At 41.2% G+C, this 15,777-nt stretch overlaps 1 protein-coding gene across 3 annotated transcripts in view; it reads right to left on the bottom strand.

Annotated features, from left to right (window-relative positions):
• Window positions 1-214: 214 nt before the first annotated feature.
• The window catches only part of Parg (poly(ADP-ribose) glycohydrolase), a 104,152-nt gene continuing 88,589 nt past the window's right edge, over window positions 215-15,777 (bottom strand). For all 3 annotated transcript variants that reach the window (XM_051141768.1, XM_051141761.1, XM_051141766.1), the window contains exons 16-18: window positions 10,552-10,657; window positions 1,408-1,536; window positions 215-598 (exon numbers count right to left, since the gene is read on the bottom strand). In XM_051141768.1, coding sequence (XP_050997725.1) covers window positions 444-598; window positions 1,408-1,536; window positions 10,552-10,657 — 390 coding nt within the window. In that variant the 3' untranslated portion in view covers window positions 215-443. The remainder of the gene's footprint in view (window positions 599-1,407; window positions 1,537-10,551; window positions 10,658-15,777) is intronic.

Raw genomic sequence — 15,777 nt, 5'->3', positions numbered from 1 at the left:
AGGGTTGGGAGTGACAGGATCACAGGGACACCTGTAGCAAACTCCACTTGAGAGTTCTGGCTTTTAATTTCCTCCAGGCGCAATGACATCTGCTAGCCACCAAGGCAGCCTGGGATAATACACAGACAGGAAGAAGGCGACCTAAAAGCTGAGTGCAACTTTCATGGGGCTTCCCAAGAAATCTGACTGGCAAAATAAAGAAGAGAAAAATCAAAGAATAAACACTGAAGGAGAAGAAAAGTGGAAGAAAACATGCCACGTCAATCAGGACGAAGGGAGCTCAGATGTACAAATGACAGCTGCATATATAGAAGAGACTGCATCTCGATTACAAATGTGGATTATATACACATTTATATCAGATTAAGTCAGTCCATACATCACGCCCACATTCAGACAGGACGTCTCTCAGAGGGGAGAGGAAGTCCTAGTCACTTGGCTCCTCAGGTCCCTGTCTTTGGTCCTGGCGGGTCAGTAGTCTCTGCACTCGACTCAACAGCATGGTATATGAATGGATAAAGCTTGATGTCTGGTCCAGGAGTGGAACAGTTTCTGCATTCTTCGTTGTAGTATCGTAGCAACAACTTAAACACTTTTCCTAGAGAGTGAAAGGCCAAAGCAATTTGCACATTAAGTTATGTTGAGGGGGAAAAAAATCCCAACAAACCAAACTGTTATTTTAACTTATTTTATATAGTGTAAGCTCAGGTTTGGCTTCTGAATATATAGTATGACTTTCTAATGCCTAGAAGGCTTTCCTGACATAAACTCTAACATTCAAAAGATACTTTAATGTAGGCTATGACTGCGGTGGGCTGTCCATGTTTTCTCTATTGAGTTCACTGCAGCCCAGCTATACACCGAGCTTCCCAGGGGAGCAGCACACATGATGAGCACACTGCATTCTCATAAATTTAACACATCGAGTACTTGAGGACTGACTATAGCTTCCACTCCCCGCTCTCTATGCCTTCCTTCCTCTCACATGTATTTTAAATATACACTCTGTATGCCCCACACCCCCTTTAGATTTTCATAAAGAAAAGTAAAAACGGACATTAATTCTAGCTTTCTACCTTTCCTCCCTATCCCTCACCCCCTTTTTGAGACTGGGTTCACTATTATGCCAGGCTGGCCTGAAACTAATGACCCTCCCAACTGGCTGGGATTATAGGTACACACCACCATGCCTGGCCAGAGACCTCACTCTGGGATGACAAGGTTACGTCAATATCATGACTGAAATTCTGCCAGAAAACAAAGAGCAACCTCTGCAGAACTTGCCTGCTGAAGAGCGCTGTCACTCTCCTAGCCCAGCTAAGCCCTTCTTACAATGATCCGTCCAGACTTAGCAAGTGCTCCCTCTCTCTGGACGGTACACAAGTGTCAAGACTATCTCCTACTCACCAACATTGAGTTTCCTCTCAGTAAGGAAAGTGTGCATGCTGTAAATGTCTCTCATCAACTCAGAGTCCCCAAAGGTGAAATAAACCACATCACGTTCAGCTGCGGCAGCTGCCAGTATCTGTATTAAGGCTGCAACAAAGAGAGCAGGCTGTTATGTCAGGGCACTCCCTGTCAACACACCCTTAGCGCCTTCACCCAGCTACAGAAGCTGACATGCTACAGCTTTCTGCTAGATCAAGGATTGGCAAACTCAATGCGTATGTTACTAGGTATGGTGAACATAAGATGACAGAAATTGTCCAACTTGTGGCTCATGCTTTGGAGAGTAACATTCAACTGCAGCTACAAAGAAAGGAAAGTTCACTTGAAGCAGCCAAACCAAGGGATGGAGGTAGTATATATAATTATTTTTATTAATCTTGAACTATTTTTCTGTTTGCTCAATTAAATAATTTTGTCTCATTACACACTCACTGGTCTTTTGTATCTCAGCCCTATCTGGAGATTCTGAGGCTGTCTATCACTGATTTCAACCAGCATTCCCCCACAGAAGCTACTACTAAGCACACCTGCAGGCCTCCAGCACTCACACCTCTCTGTCCCTGCCATGTGGAGTCAGGGTTACTGAGGATGAGTAAGCCCTTGGTATTCTGGAACCACTGTCTCCAACCAGAGCCACAGAGCTCTGAACCTGAAGTGTTTCTAGAAAGTAAGTTTCTTTTCAATTCTTATCTCAACAGATAGATTTATTTTGAATATGAACGAAACTGAAGTTGGAAACAACAAATGTCCTTATGGTTTACCTTGTAAAAGAGAAGGCGGGAAAATAATAAAACATTGTGAAGGATATTCTTCTATAGTTATGATTTTTAAGAGTATACTGGTATTTTACACTCCAAACCAACAATTTTAACATTACTGAGAGTAGAGAGGGATCTCTAGGGGAAGTTCTGCTTTGCAGTGTCTTCTCACAGATCCATTAGGAGCTAACAAAGGGTGGGAGAGACCTCAGTAACTATCCACTGGAACCACTGTGCAACACCTGACCTGGGTAGTCATAATGGAGGCCATCATGGTGTCCAAAGCCACCAAGAGCCTCCAGGCAGTCCCACTGCTGCAGTCATCTGAGAAGGTGTAACCCCAATCCCAGACTCGAGAAACACCGTATACTTCAAGCATGTTGTAAAACACTTTCGGAAATATTCCAGCCTAAAATAGGTTAAAACACATAACTAAATGCTGCATCCGGTCCTGGACTCTAGCTGGAGAGAAAAGGCTAGCTTTATTATCTATTAGGTCATCTGGCATAGTGAGGGTACAGAAGAAAGGAAAGAGAAATACAATCATGTATGTTCAGGCTTGCCTTGAACTCACAACCCTTCTGCCTCAGTGACGTGCTTGAATGCTGGGATTAGAAGAGTACAGTATCATGCCTACCTGTTATTAGTTTTGACGATGCATGTGAGGTTCTAGAATACTGTAAGTGCTTCCCTGCTGTTTAAACCGTGTTTACTGATATCAACAACTGGGGAGATACCATGACTAGGCCTCATTAATCTTAGAATGTTGAAAGTAATTAATTTGAAAACAAAGGTAAGTTTTAATTAAAATTGTTCAACCAACTTATGCATACATTAAGGCTTCAGAACACCAGTTTTAAAAGGTTTCTAATTAACCTTAAAGTGCATATAAAAAATGGAAACTAATGAACTGTCATCTTCCTCTACCAAAACTTAGGATATTTTACCTTTTAGAGAGAATGAGAAGCTCTGATTATCCTACTGCACAGGCATGTGCGGACCAGTAAGGATACAGAGACGGGGATCCACGTCAGTCCCTGGGCTCTGCTAGCTGTACTCAGCCACTTGCTTAGCTCTCTTGGTCTCAATTTTTTTCTCAGTTACAAAATAGAATTGAACCAGATGATCCTTTGAAACTCTGTTGTTAGGATTCCCTAATTACTGTTAAAATTTTTCTACCTCTATCAGATGCTAAGACTGTACCTACACAAATGAAATTTCCAGGAAAATAAATTAATCTTGACATTAAATACATTGTTAAGTCATTGGCAAAGTTTTTTTTTTTTTTATGTGCATTGGTGTTGTGTCTGCATGTGTATCTGTGTGAGGGTGTTGGATCCCCTGAAACTAAAGTTAACAGACAGCTGTGAACTGCTATGTGGGCGCTGGGACTTAAACCCAGGTCCCTTCAGTGCTCCTAACCATAAGTTACGTCTCCCGTATTTTAAATGGCACTATCTGCAGGATCCACTGTCTACAGCATCTCCACGGTCTTTGAAAACTATAGAATCAAACCTCATGTTTTAAGTGAACTCTCTTGCATCAGAAGTTAGACCAGAATAAATTTAATGGGATGTGTGGACAGATGCCAAATCTAATATAAAAGCACACAGTTCTAGCTCGAGCATGCATAGGTGCCAAAGTAATCACTTAAATTAACCTGTAGGGAGCTTGGTTTTAATTTTCTTTTTGGCAACCATGTTACACTATGAGGAAAACACAAACAAATATGAATAACCTGAAAACACAATTTACTATGTCCTGTTACAGAAAATGAACCAAGCAAATATGGTTAAGATGGCACTGGGTGTGGTGGCACATGCCATTAATCCCAGCACTAGGGAGGGAGAACTAGTTTGGTCTACATATTGAGTTCCTAGAGAGCCAGTGCTACACAGAGACCCTGTCTCACTAAAAGAGCTGTCAGAGAATGAAATATCATGCCACCAGTGGTGTCTGAGGCCATCCACATGTAATATTAGCAGTGCCTGCTAACACGGACCTTGAACTCTAAGGATAAGCTCATTTAATTTTACAGAACCAGGATAAGGTCATTAGCATTACTGCTATTTTGAGATGGGCTAGGTAACTATCCAAGGACACCTCATAAGAGCACAGTGGAGCTGAGAGTTGATGCAAAGCCCTACACTCTTGGCCGTTCCACTGCTTCAAAGCTGCAGGTAAAATAATTCTGCATGAGGCCAAGGAGACTTTATCAAATGCCAGACACAGGGTTTCCATACACTGTTTATTCACATCACTGGAGTGTATTCTGGCAAGAAGGTTCAAATAGGATAGATGTGAAATAGTGAACTCAACCTTCTAAGTGCTCACTGACCCTTGGTTGCTCTGACAGTCTCCAGTTCTGCTTATAAACCCCAAGGTATACAATGGTGTTTACACCGAAAAGCACTCTTCTAGGCCAACTCTTACATTAGCGAGCATTCCTGTCTCCTGGCTTCTACTCTTAAGTCTTGAGTGGCCCCACCTGTACTACGGGCATCACTAAGTTCCACCTTTATAGTCTTGTCATTTACTTTAAATAGTCTTTCTTCAAGCCCAGAACTCTACCAGCAATGCTGCATCTCTTTCCTCACTGTTGTGATGACACACCTAACAAAAGCAACGTAAGGACAGAAAGGTTCCTTTGGCTCGCAGTTTGAGAGTGCAGTGGTCCATCACCGTTGGGAAGGTGTGGCAGCTAAAGCATGGAGCAGCTGCTCGCTCTGGATCCTCAGGCAGGAAGCAGAAAGAGGTGAATGCTGGTGCTCAGCTGCTTTCCCTTTTTTTCAGCCTAGCATGTAGCCCACTGAACAGTACTGCCACATTTAGGGTGAGTCCTCCCATCTTAACTAACCTAACTAGAAACCCCATCACAGACATGCCCGGATCCCATCAAGCTGACCATCTCCAGGCACTACCGTACGTGTCAGCTTTCATGTCTACACCCAGACCCAGTGCAGATTAAATGAATCAGAAGGATGAGTGTTTTGTTGACAGAATCTTTCAGGCATGGAGTAAGTTCTACACTCTTCAGAAGGTACCTTTTCAAGACCAAAATATCTGCAATAATTAAGTCACACAGAGAAGCTTACGCAGAAATAATCTTTATTCTCTGATTCTAATGCAGTAATCCTAGAAAACAAGGAACTTGCCTTTACTTAGAAACAGCTCAGGGAGCCCAGGACTTGTGAACATATCACACTCTGCATTCTCTCCCAGCCTCCCCTGAGTAAGACTATCCCAACATTCTTGCAGTGGACTCTTTGTGGCCCTCATGCTCAGATGATAATGTATGTTCAGGGATGCCCGGGGTATTTGTTATCAGAAGCCTACCTCATAGTCTGTTCTGGTGGGCTGCTAAAAACAGCAACAACAAAACAAGCAAAAAAGAGTTCTTTGTGGTAGCACACACCTCTGATCCCAGCAGAGGCAGGGGGGGTCTCTGAGTTCCGGGCTAGCTGTTCTACATAGGGAGTTCCAGGTCAGCTAGGGCTATATAGTGAGACTCTACCTCAAAACAAAATAGCAATAACAGCAGCAGCAATAACAACAACAACAACAAAACCATAAAAAAGGTTTATAAAGCAAATACATAAAGCTGCTTCCACACAAAGAGAAAAGACAAAATAATCTACAAAATTATAAAGTGTGACTAGATATACTGAGGAGAGAAAACACATGAACTGTTTTATCGTTGAAAAGGCATTGGTGAAAGACAGGGACACCATACAAGCGAGGACAAATAAATCACCTAAGCCCTTAACAAGAGTCTAAAAACGCTAAGTGGGAACTCTAGCTGTGAGCCTTTCTGCTCATGACAGCAAGGTCCTGGCAGCTGTAGCTTACAGCTATTGCCCAGTATAACGTGAGTACTGTATCACAAATCACCTGTTTGGGAAAAGATAAAATTCAAGACTTGAAGCAAGTTTTCTACCAAATGCTTAAAGAAACACCATGAGAATTCAGATTCAAAGGCACTTTCCCATGTCTTCCAGAAAAACAGGGCCCAGCCAGGTAGGAGGGCATAAGCCTCACGGGGTCCAGCACAAAGCCCCCTCTGTCCTTCTAGTTCTAAGGCCACCGGTTGCCTGAGCAGTAGTTGGAATAAATGACAGTGGATGAATTAAGAGATAAAAATATTCTCTTTATATTTTTTTCACAATAGTTCAGGTGTGGCGGCACATGCCTAAAAGACCAGCACTTGGGAAGTGAGGCAAGATCATGAGTTCAACACCGGCCTGGGCTACATAGTGAGTTCAAGTCCTGCCACTAGGATATGTAGGGAAACCCTGTCTCAAAACAAACAAAAAAACTAAAACTCTCAACTGATTAAACAAAAATTGATTAGATTATACTAATGTACAACTAGAGAAGCTAACATTAAATCATTTTAAACTGTGAAACTTGTGTACCATTAGACAACACACACCCCAAAACACTCTATTCTATTTTTAATTAAGAATATACAGGGTTAAGGATTTGTAAATGCCTGTGTTCTCTATGAAATGTTTGAGAAGTTTCTGTTGTTGTTGCTGTTACAAAAATAATACATAAAATAAAAAGAAAGTGTTTTGTCTCTATGACCCACTTAGAGGAAATTTTGGTTACTTTTTGAACTTATACAGATAAACATAAAAAACTGTTTTACATGTTTAATTTAATATTGAAAATGATTCACATGGTATGTTAGTTCATTTTCCCTGAAAGCAGGAATATTTCAAAGACATCTTTCCATTTCAACAGATTTCTATAACAGTTTAATGTATAATACTTTATTTCATAAATGCCCTACATCTTCTGTATTAAAAATCAAGCAGTGGTATAGTACTTGCCTAACACTCAAAAGGCCCTAGGTATGATGCTCACCACAGTAAGAAAACAACACTAAACAAAATCATGGCGTGGGTAACCAACACCTCACTGAAGGACACGACTAGTAATTGACTGACTATTCAGACATCATGGTGTGGGTAACCAACACCTCACTGAAGGACACGACTAGTAATTGACTGACTATTCAGACAAGTGCATGGGGGGGGGAGTTGGAGTAACTGAGGAAATGATTCACACAGGACGAGCTTTTGAACACTATCCTGATGGTGCAAGCAAGGCTGCAGTGGGAAAGGAGTTTTAAGGCACAAAGAAAAGGAAACAAATGAACACATTTATAAAGCTTTCCCATTGTCCAGCACAAAAGACCACAGTCTGTGGCAGACCAGCTTTCTGGATTGATGACATGAATCTAGTCATTTGTTTTACTTAAGAGAAAAAAAGAAGTATCTATCATAAGGTCAATAAGTCTAGAGTGAAAAACAGGTTTCCTCAAACAAATTCAAGACAATAAAGAATTTCATAAAATAAATCTCACAAATTCTTTTATTGACTTTCAAACGTAAAAAAAAAAAAAAGTACCAGGCAATTTTTGGTTTTGGACTTAAAGGAAATACAGTGGTCTTTAAAATGAGAGGACAAGAAAGGTTATTCTAAAGATGTCACAAAAATATGGATGCATAAAAATGTAACTCAATATGGCATTTAACATAAAAAACCTGAAATAAATGAAAAAAAAAAAAAAAAACAAAAAACAAAAAGAAAACACCCCCCGCCCCCTGCCAAACAAAACAAAAACAAAACAAAAAAACAAACAAACAAACAAACAAAAAACACCCCACCAAACCTGGGAAAAATACCTGTCACACAGGCAGGCTAATGAACACTAGTATTTTTAATGTACCAGTGTTGGGGGTTGGTCTGGTGCTCTGTGTACTCAAATGCTGTCATCATACCAGGAACTACCACTGACCGGAGAAAGAACAACTATCTCAAGAAGGGGAGGAGGCATGAAAAAGAAATTCACAAACAAAAATGTGCAAAGACATGAAAACTGAATGTCAGAATGGCTGGAGGCTGATACATTCACCGTCCTGAGCTCAGCCTACAGACCTCCAGCAAACAATCTACATCAAGCTCCAAAATATAAAGGACACATATTCTAGGAGTTAATCTTACTTAACGACATTTATACTAAGAAGGTAATTGTATGCAACTTAAGGCAAAATAACAAGCAAACCGAATGTACTGAGCAGAGAATCTCTGAACTGTGATGTGTAGACACACAGAGCAGAACAGTATGCAGTAGCCACTAAAACAACTGGCAATAAGCTTATGGTTTTGGTTTTAAAAGGGGCTGTGGGATGGAATTATGGTATGAATGCACTTATGTCAAATGGCTCTACAGAATTTTTTCACAAAGCTATTCAAATGGACGGCCACGAAAATGTTGACAGTGAATATAGGTGATGTTTATATACATGATGGTATTTTCCTGGGTTTCAGAATAGTGACTGTGGCACTTAATACAAACAACAAGCTTTTCACTGTTGGGGTACTGTGACTGACTCACCTGTTGGATTCTAATAAGCTGGGTATGTGTGCTGTTCCTGCACTTCCTGTTCCCTGCTAACTCCCAGGTAGTTCTTAGTGCCATGTTCCGGAGGGACCACTGAGACACCGAGAACTGCTTTGGTCTTATTCTTCATTGTACTAATGAGGTGATTCAGATAACCTCAACTGTCTTGATTAGTTTGATGGGAACTTGACATAAGTCCAAGTCAAGAGAAGAGGGAACCCCTTCTTTGAGAAAATGCCCCCACCAAATGGGTCCTATGGGCACGTCTGTAGGCTTTTTGTTGTTGTCTTAGATTTATTTATTTGTTTACTTATTTATTTATTTAGTATATAGTGCTCTGCCTGCATGTACACCTGCAGGCCAGAAGAGGGCATCAGATCTCATTATAGATGGTGGTGAGCTACCACCTGGGAATTGAACTTAGGACCTTTGGAAGAGCAGACAGTGCTCTTAACCTCTGAGCCATCTCTCCAGTCCCGTTGTTGTTTTTTAAATGACTGGTGTGGAAGGACCCAGTTCACTGTGGGCAGTACCACTGATGGACACCTGGGTGCTATAAGCAATTAGGCTGAGCAAACTATCAACAGCAAGTCAGGAAGTGGCACTCCTCCAGGTTCTTGCCTTGGGTTTCGACCCTGACTTCCTTCACCAATGGATTGTAATGTGGATGTATAAGTTGAAATAAACCTTTTCCTCCCCAAGTTACTTTTAGTCACAGTGTTTTGTCACAGCAATAGAAACCCTAACTAAGACAACAACCTCTAGGCAGACTGAGTTCAGTCATACAGGGAATGATTGAATCAGTGTGCCAATGTCATGAAAACCCAATCTGAGCACCAAAATAAGCAGAATTTTCTGGTTGAACATACAGACATGTAAGGACAGAGGTGACCTGACATTATTGGGAGAGGTTGTCAAAGGTCCCAGTTGTCTTCCAGACTTTACCCTAAGTGTAGCCTGTGTGCTCAAAGTATGGAACTTAAGAATTCTGGGAGTTATTTTAGTGAATTTTCAAGCTTGAAGGAACCATGAGGCAAAATGCAGGTGGCCTGGGGACCCCTGAGCCTTGTGGCTAATAGCCTGAAGCAAAGGCAGTCATGTCGGGGACTGTCCCCTAACCTGTACTCATTCCAGGAGGTTAAGCGTCAAAACTGTACCATGATACTTCTAGTTTGTGTCAGAGCAGTTGGGCTGAAATGGAGCAGTGGTTAGTCATCCTTAGTTAAGGATAGTGCTATTTTCTACATTTGCTGCTTTCAAAGCAAGCAGATGCTATAATGGTAAAGGACCGGTAGCTTTGCCAATAGGCTTGGTCCTGTTTCACCCTTCTTGAGTATCCAATTGCCTCCTGGTCTGTCACCCCGCAGCTTCCCCAGGCCATGCTCCACAGCACTGTATTTATCAGAGCATCAGCCACCGTATGCTCATTTGCCTACTACACTTTTCTTTCATATGCCGGGCTGCGACTGTCAAGCGAGGGACCACATCTTAGTTACCTTGTATTCTCAGTGCCCATAGCATGGCAGATGGTCCATCTGTTTAGTGAGTGAGTGAAGAGTTCAGTGAATAGCACTGCCCATAAACCACACTGCAGTGAGCAATGTGCTGGAGTGGGCACTTTGCTGTGAAACATCAGAGTTGGTTTTACAGTTTTCTTTGCCCCTGACCTTTCTATACTTGGCTAAATACCGTGGGAACTAGTTAATCAAAGAGAGAACCAACATCTGCATAGAAATAGTAACTGAAGCCAAGGATTCCTGCAAACCTAGCAAGGAGAAAAAAAAAAAAAGTCAGCGTAAAGTCCTTTTTTATCCTTAGATTCTTATAGTCTCTTATGACAGAACACTAGAAATTGGGCTGTAAGGACTAACTCTTCAAACTCTCCCACCCCCGCCAGCAGGCTACTGCCTTTCCCTACAGTGACTAACTTACCTTTTAATCTAGCATCACCCCCAAAGGCACCACAGCCCCAGTTCCCTGTGGCCACTGCTGACAGGTTCTCGGAAGGAACTCCAGGACGGAAAAAGCCACAGTAAGCCTGCAGGATAAGAGAAAGCACAGCACAGCAGTGAGACACTAACAGCACCACTGGCTGATGGTCTGAGAACAGCATCCATTGTCAAGTTTCTGTCCTCATTCTTATTTTTCTTAGAGCCAAGACAGAAGAGAAAACAGAGAAAAGGAGTCAGATATGGGAGAGAGTTAAAAATGAAAAACTCTAGTATTTGGATGTAACTGCTTTGGTGTTGGGCAAATCAAATCCCTCAAACCAATATAAATAACTGTTTCTCTATCCAGGTGAAATGGGACCACTAGGTAGATTTTAGGAACACTGTGACAAAGTACCAGAAATTAAAACTATCATCGGTATACTTCTGATCAGGGTCTCCTGCTTTCGTGGAGTCAGTTTTGCAGTCCCCTCCCCCTGGCCTCACTACACTCAGCTACATGAGACCCTGGGGTTAGTCTAAGAGCCACAGCTTTAAGAGGGACTTTTCTATTCTGTAACAAAGTCTTAGTACAGACTGCCACTGAAGCCACACCCAACCCCCAGCCCTCCTGCTATCTGGCTCCTGAGTACAGAGAACAAAATGGCCTTAAAGACCTCTCAGGCCTAGTCTCCAATTTCACAGCTCTGTTCTAAGCCAGAATATTTAAACATTTGCTAGTAACCCCAGAAAAGTACCATATATCCTAAGAATATGCTGATTTTTATTTCTTTGCTATCAGCCCAGTCAGTCTTCCTGCCTTTTAAGGGTTCTTAGCTTTGTGAAACCATCAGATGAGTTACACAGGCTTAATGTAACAGCAAAGTAAATCTCTTTTATGTTGTCTCAGGCATCAAAAAAGACAAAAATAAAGTCTACAAGGCGGGGCATGGTGGTGCACAGCTATAATCCCTGCACTTGGGAAGACAGAGGCAGGTGAATCTCTCTGAGTTTGAGGCTAGCCTGGTGTACAAAGCAAGTCCAAGAACACCAAGGCTACACAGAGAAACCCTAAATACAATACTATGCCAAACTAAAATGATGATCTGTGACAAATGTCCCTAGGAAAGAAGCAAAGACAAAGGAAGATGCTTCTGTCAAGCCCCACATGCAGAAATAGAGTAAGCTGGTTCTCTCAAGTCTCCATAAATGTATAAAAATATATTTTATACACTCTCTGGATGGACTAATGAAGCTATTTCTTCTACCCACTCCTAGGCTGTAAATCCTGATAGATATTAATTATAAATTGTTGCTAAACCATTATTCAATACCAAGGTACAAAGCTTATACAAGAACTGACAAATTACCTGCATAATCAGATGCACTGAGCTTGTGAAAATCCCTTTCAGGTCAACAATATGAGGGAGCTCCATTTATTTTTTGGCAGGTTCTTGAAAGTTGAAGGTTCTGACAGTCATTATAAGAACACGAAGGAGAGCAACCCTCTGTCAGAATAAACACAGCTCTTCCACTCTGTTTCCTGTCACTTTTTCCTAACATGCCTAAACAAAGAGGAGTTCTCGGCCTCCCAAGTTTATGATTTTGCCTTAGTTCTCAGAATGGCCCCAGTCTCCTCTCCACTGCTGTAGTCATCTTAGTGGGAGAGCCAACACTCTAAAGACAGACACCTGTGTTTCTCCTTTTGGTCGTTAGAATACTGGAACAAGGGACCCCAAAGACTTAAAACTTCCCCAAGAATCTCACGCTGGAGGAAGAGAAAGGCTGAAGCTCTGCTACCCCTTAAGATGAACTTGCCTGCCAAAGGAGACTCACACAGTTCTGACAGCCTGCTGGACAGCTCTGCAGGACTGCTGTGGCAGGACGATAATAGGTCAACGATGGGTGGGTGAGACTGGGACCCTTACTTATAGCACACCACCCCCATGTTAAGACCCGCATTTGTTCCCTTTCCCAACATGGCCGTATTGAACACATCTCTCTTTTTCTGTGTTTGTCCATGACCTGTCTCTTTAGAGTACTGAAGATGGATGGTTGAATCTAGCAGGTCTGGACTAGCAGACAGTCCAGATCTTAGAAGCTCTAACATTGTCTCCAAATAACCAGGAGTTAAGTCACTGCAATGAGCAAAAAGAGCTTAGCTTAGTGATCAGGCTTAATAATGGAGAGTTTAAAACACTTAAATTATTAGAAGTAACATTTAGCATAAAAGTTCAGATTTTCTTCAAAAGTGATCTTGAAAAAAAAAAAAAAGCCACAACAAAAAGTCTGAAACAGAAACTATGTGTTTACTGGTTTATCAAATATTATTAGATAAAACTTCTAAAGATGAAATGATTTAGAATAGAATTACATAGTTAGTATATACAAAGGACTGGTTAGAATGATTAAATATAAAATGCTTTCATTCTGGTAAAGCCAAACATTTATAAGTTGAGAAGTACAGCAGATTCCTTTAGGGGAGTGTTCCTGGGTACCCCTATGGATGCCCATTTATAAGTTGAGAAGTACAGCAGATTCCTTTAGGGCAGTGTTCCTGGGTACCACTGTGGATGCCCAAATCTACCGGCGTTCATATCACCTCCACAGACAGCATACAGACAGACAGCATATGGCTTACACAGCCCTGCTGTATGCTTTAGAGTTTAAGTCATGTTCAGCTTTGTAAATAGTTGCTACATGTATTAATTATCAAGTAATAGGGAAAAAATCTATACATGTTCAGAATGGATGAAGTAAAACGTGTTTTCAAGGTGCATTTCATTGAATCTATGGATGCAAAACCTAAAAGATAAAGAGGGCCAACTGAAGAAAGATGCCTGAACCCCCTAGAGAGCCTGTCCAGGGACAGCGGTTCCTTAGGAGGTTAGCAGATCCTGCACTTGCTCAGTCTTTCTTCCTTCACAGTAGGAACTGAGCAATCTCAGCTGTCCTGTCAAGTCCTTACTGCGGTTAGTTCTAGAGTGGGATATCGCTCAATACTTTTCTTTCCCTCCAACTGAAGCTAGAGGGTTTGAGGAGACCGGCAGGGAAAAGGAAAACCAACTTGACATCTGGCCAGGCACTGACTGTTTGGCTCCAGAAATGCTACAACATAGCAATTTATTCACCCTAATAAGTCAAAAAGAAGAAAACACTCACACCCCCAGGAGAATAAGTAAACCAATGAACACTATATGCCAGAATGAGACCCGAAGAAAGGGAAGAAAAACAGAGGGGAAGAGAAAGGTAACCTTGGATTCCTGAAAGCCGCAAAGAGGAGTGTTAAAAACAAACAAACAAACAAAAAACCAGCACCTAGAATAAAAAAACTATAGACCAGCCAGAAAATAGTAAAGACAGGGATGTAAGCAAGAAACAAAGAAAGTGAAGAAGAAATGAACAAAAGCAATTTCTAGAAGACAGTTGGCCATGGAGTGAACTGGCAGAAACATGTACATGCAGACACGTAAGTACTTTGACCGCCAGGTCACTGGTAACCCACTCAAGAAGATACATTTCAGCGATGTCTCACTATCATGTAAACATATACTTTGCCCCAGATGAATAATTATTGTTCCTGGAGAACTGCTTATCATATGAGTCAACCTATCATACTTGCTTAAACTAATACCCAGCTGATACAGAGCTTTCGGTATTTTGTGATTTCTTAAAAAGACATTTGTTTTTTCTTTTTGGAAAAGAGAATAACGTTTTACTACTAAAGAGCCTTAAAATGACCCGATGCTCAGTCATAATACATTCTATAAATTCCTAACTATCCAGGTGTCTTATGCCTCACAGAGAAGACTGTGGAACCAGTAAACATTCATAACCAGGGCAGTCATTAAGTGAGGGCTTATCAACACAAGAGAGTCCAACATAGTCTGATGAAACAGATGATAAAATGTGAGATTATAGGTTATTTTTAGGTACATTTACATGACTACATTTTATGTGGAAAGACCTACAAAAACAACCATTTGAAAGGGGGTCTTTGAAGTATGTATTAGCACACAGTTTATCCTATTTCTTATTTGTTGTGTCTATGCGTGCATGCCAAAAAGCATCAAGTTACGCTGCAGAGGCCAGAGGACAACTGGAGAACATTCAGCTCTCTTGTTCAACTACGTGGACTCTAGGGATTCAGCCAGGCCCCTGGGGCTGTGGCAAGTGTCTCTCCCTCTTGAGCCACCTCAGCAGTCCAATTTGTAGAAGAATGCAAAATGAAAAAAGTCAGTTGAATTCAGCTTTCTTATTTTATTTATTTATTTATTTATTTATTTATTTATTTATTTATTTATTTATTATTTTGGTTTTTCAAGACAAGAGTATCTCTGGGTAACCTTGGCTGTCCTGGACTTGAACTCATGAAGATCTACCTGCCTCTGCCTCCCCAAGTGCTGGGGTTAAAGGCATGTGCCACCACGCCCAGCCCAGTTTTCTTATTTGTGAAATTAAAAACAAAAACAAAAACAAGCAAACAAACAAAAAACCCAGATCAGATATCTTCATGGCTTTCTGGTTCTATGTATTGAGAAAGTTTAAGGAAAACTTCTTAGAAATGAGACATTTTGAACTAATATTCCAGCAAAGGAATGTGACACATACTTTAAGATTATAAATGATCAGATATATTGAACTTCTTAAAATTAACAGCAGAAGGCACTAATTGGTTTTGCTATTAAGCTTTGATTTAGTAATAACCCTACTCCAAATTTGGATCCCAACAAAACTCAATAGAAAAGCTAACAGCTGCGATCAACTTTGCTCCTTTCTATGCCAAAAGGCTCCAAGAAATGTGTTCATAGTGTGACCTCACCTAGACAATCCTAAGAGGACACACAGAATTTCACTGGCATCTCACTCTTTCTTTGCAGAGGTACCTGCCACATTTACAAGCTGGAGTCACAAATCTTTCCAACACCAGTGTCTAAAATGTCAGCCAGCTGATCTCTCCCAGAATTAAAAATAGCTTTCCAGCATCCACTGGATCAAGTGAGTCTGATTCCTGCTCTTGACAGATCAGCTCTACTTCCGGGTCCTGATGTAGGTCTAAGGATAGGTGGAGCCTACATAGCATGACCTCTTCTAGAGGATTTCTACTTCAGCTCTCATCTTCTTGGCAATGCCTAGCGGCAAAGAGGACACTGGAGCTAAGATGCACACATTGCGTTATGGTTTTAGGCTTTGTTATTTCATTTAGAAAAAAATCTATCACTCTCCTACT

Source organism: Acomys russatus, chromosome 3 (genome assembly GCF_903995435.1).
Source record: "Acomys russatus chromosome 3, mAcoRus1.1, whole genome shotgun sequence".
Taxonomy (NCBI): Eukaryota; Metazoa; Chordata; class Mammalia; order Rodentia; family Muridae; genus Acomys; species Acomys russatus.
Note: the sequence above shows the minus strand (reverse complement) of the source record. Positions and strands in the feature narration are given on the sequence as shown.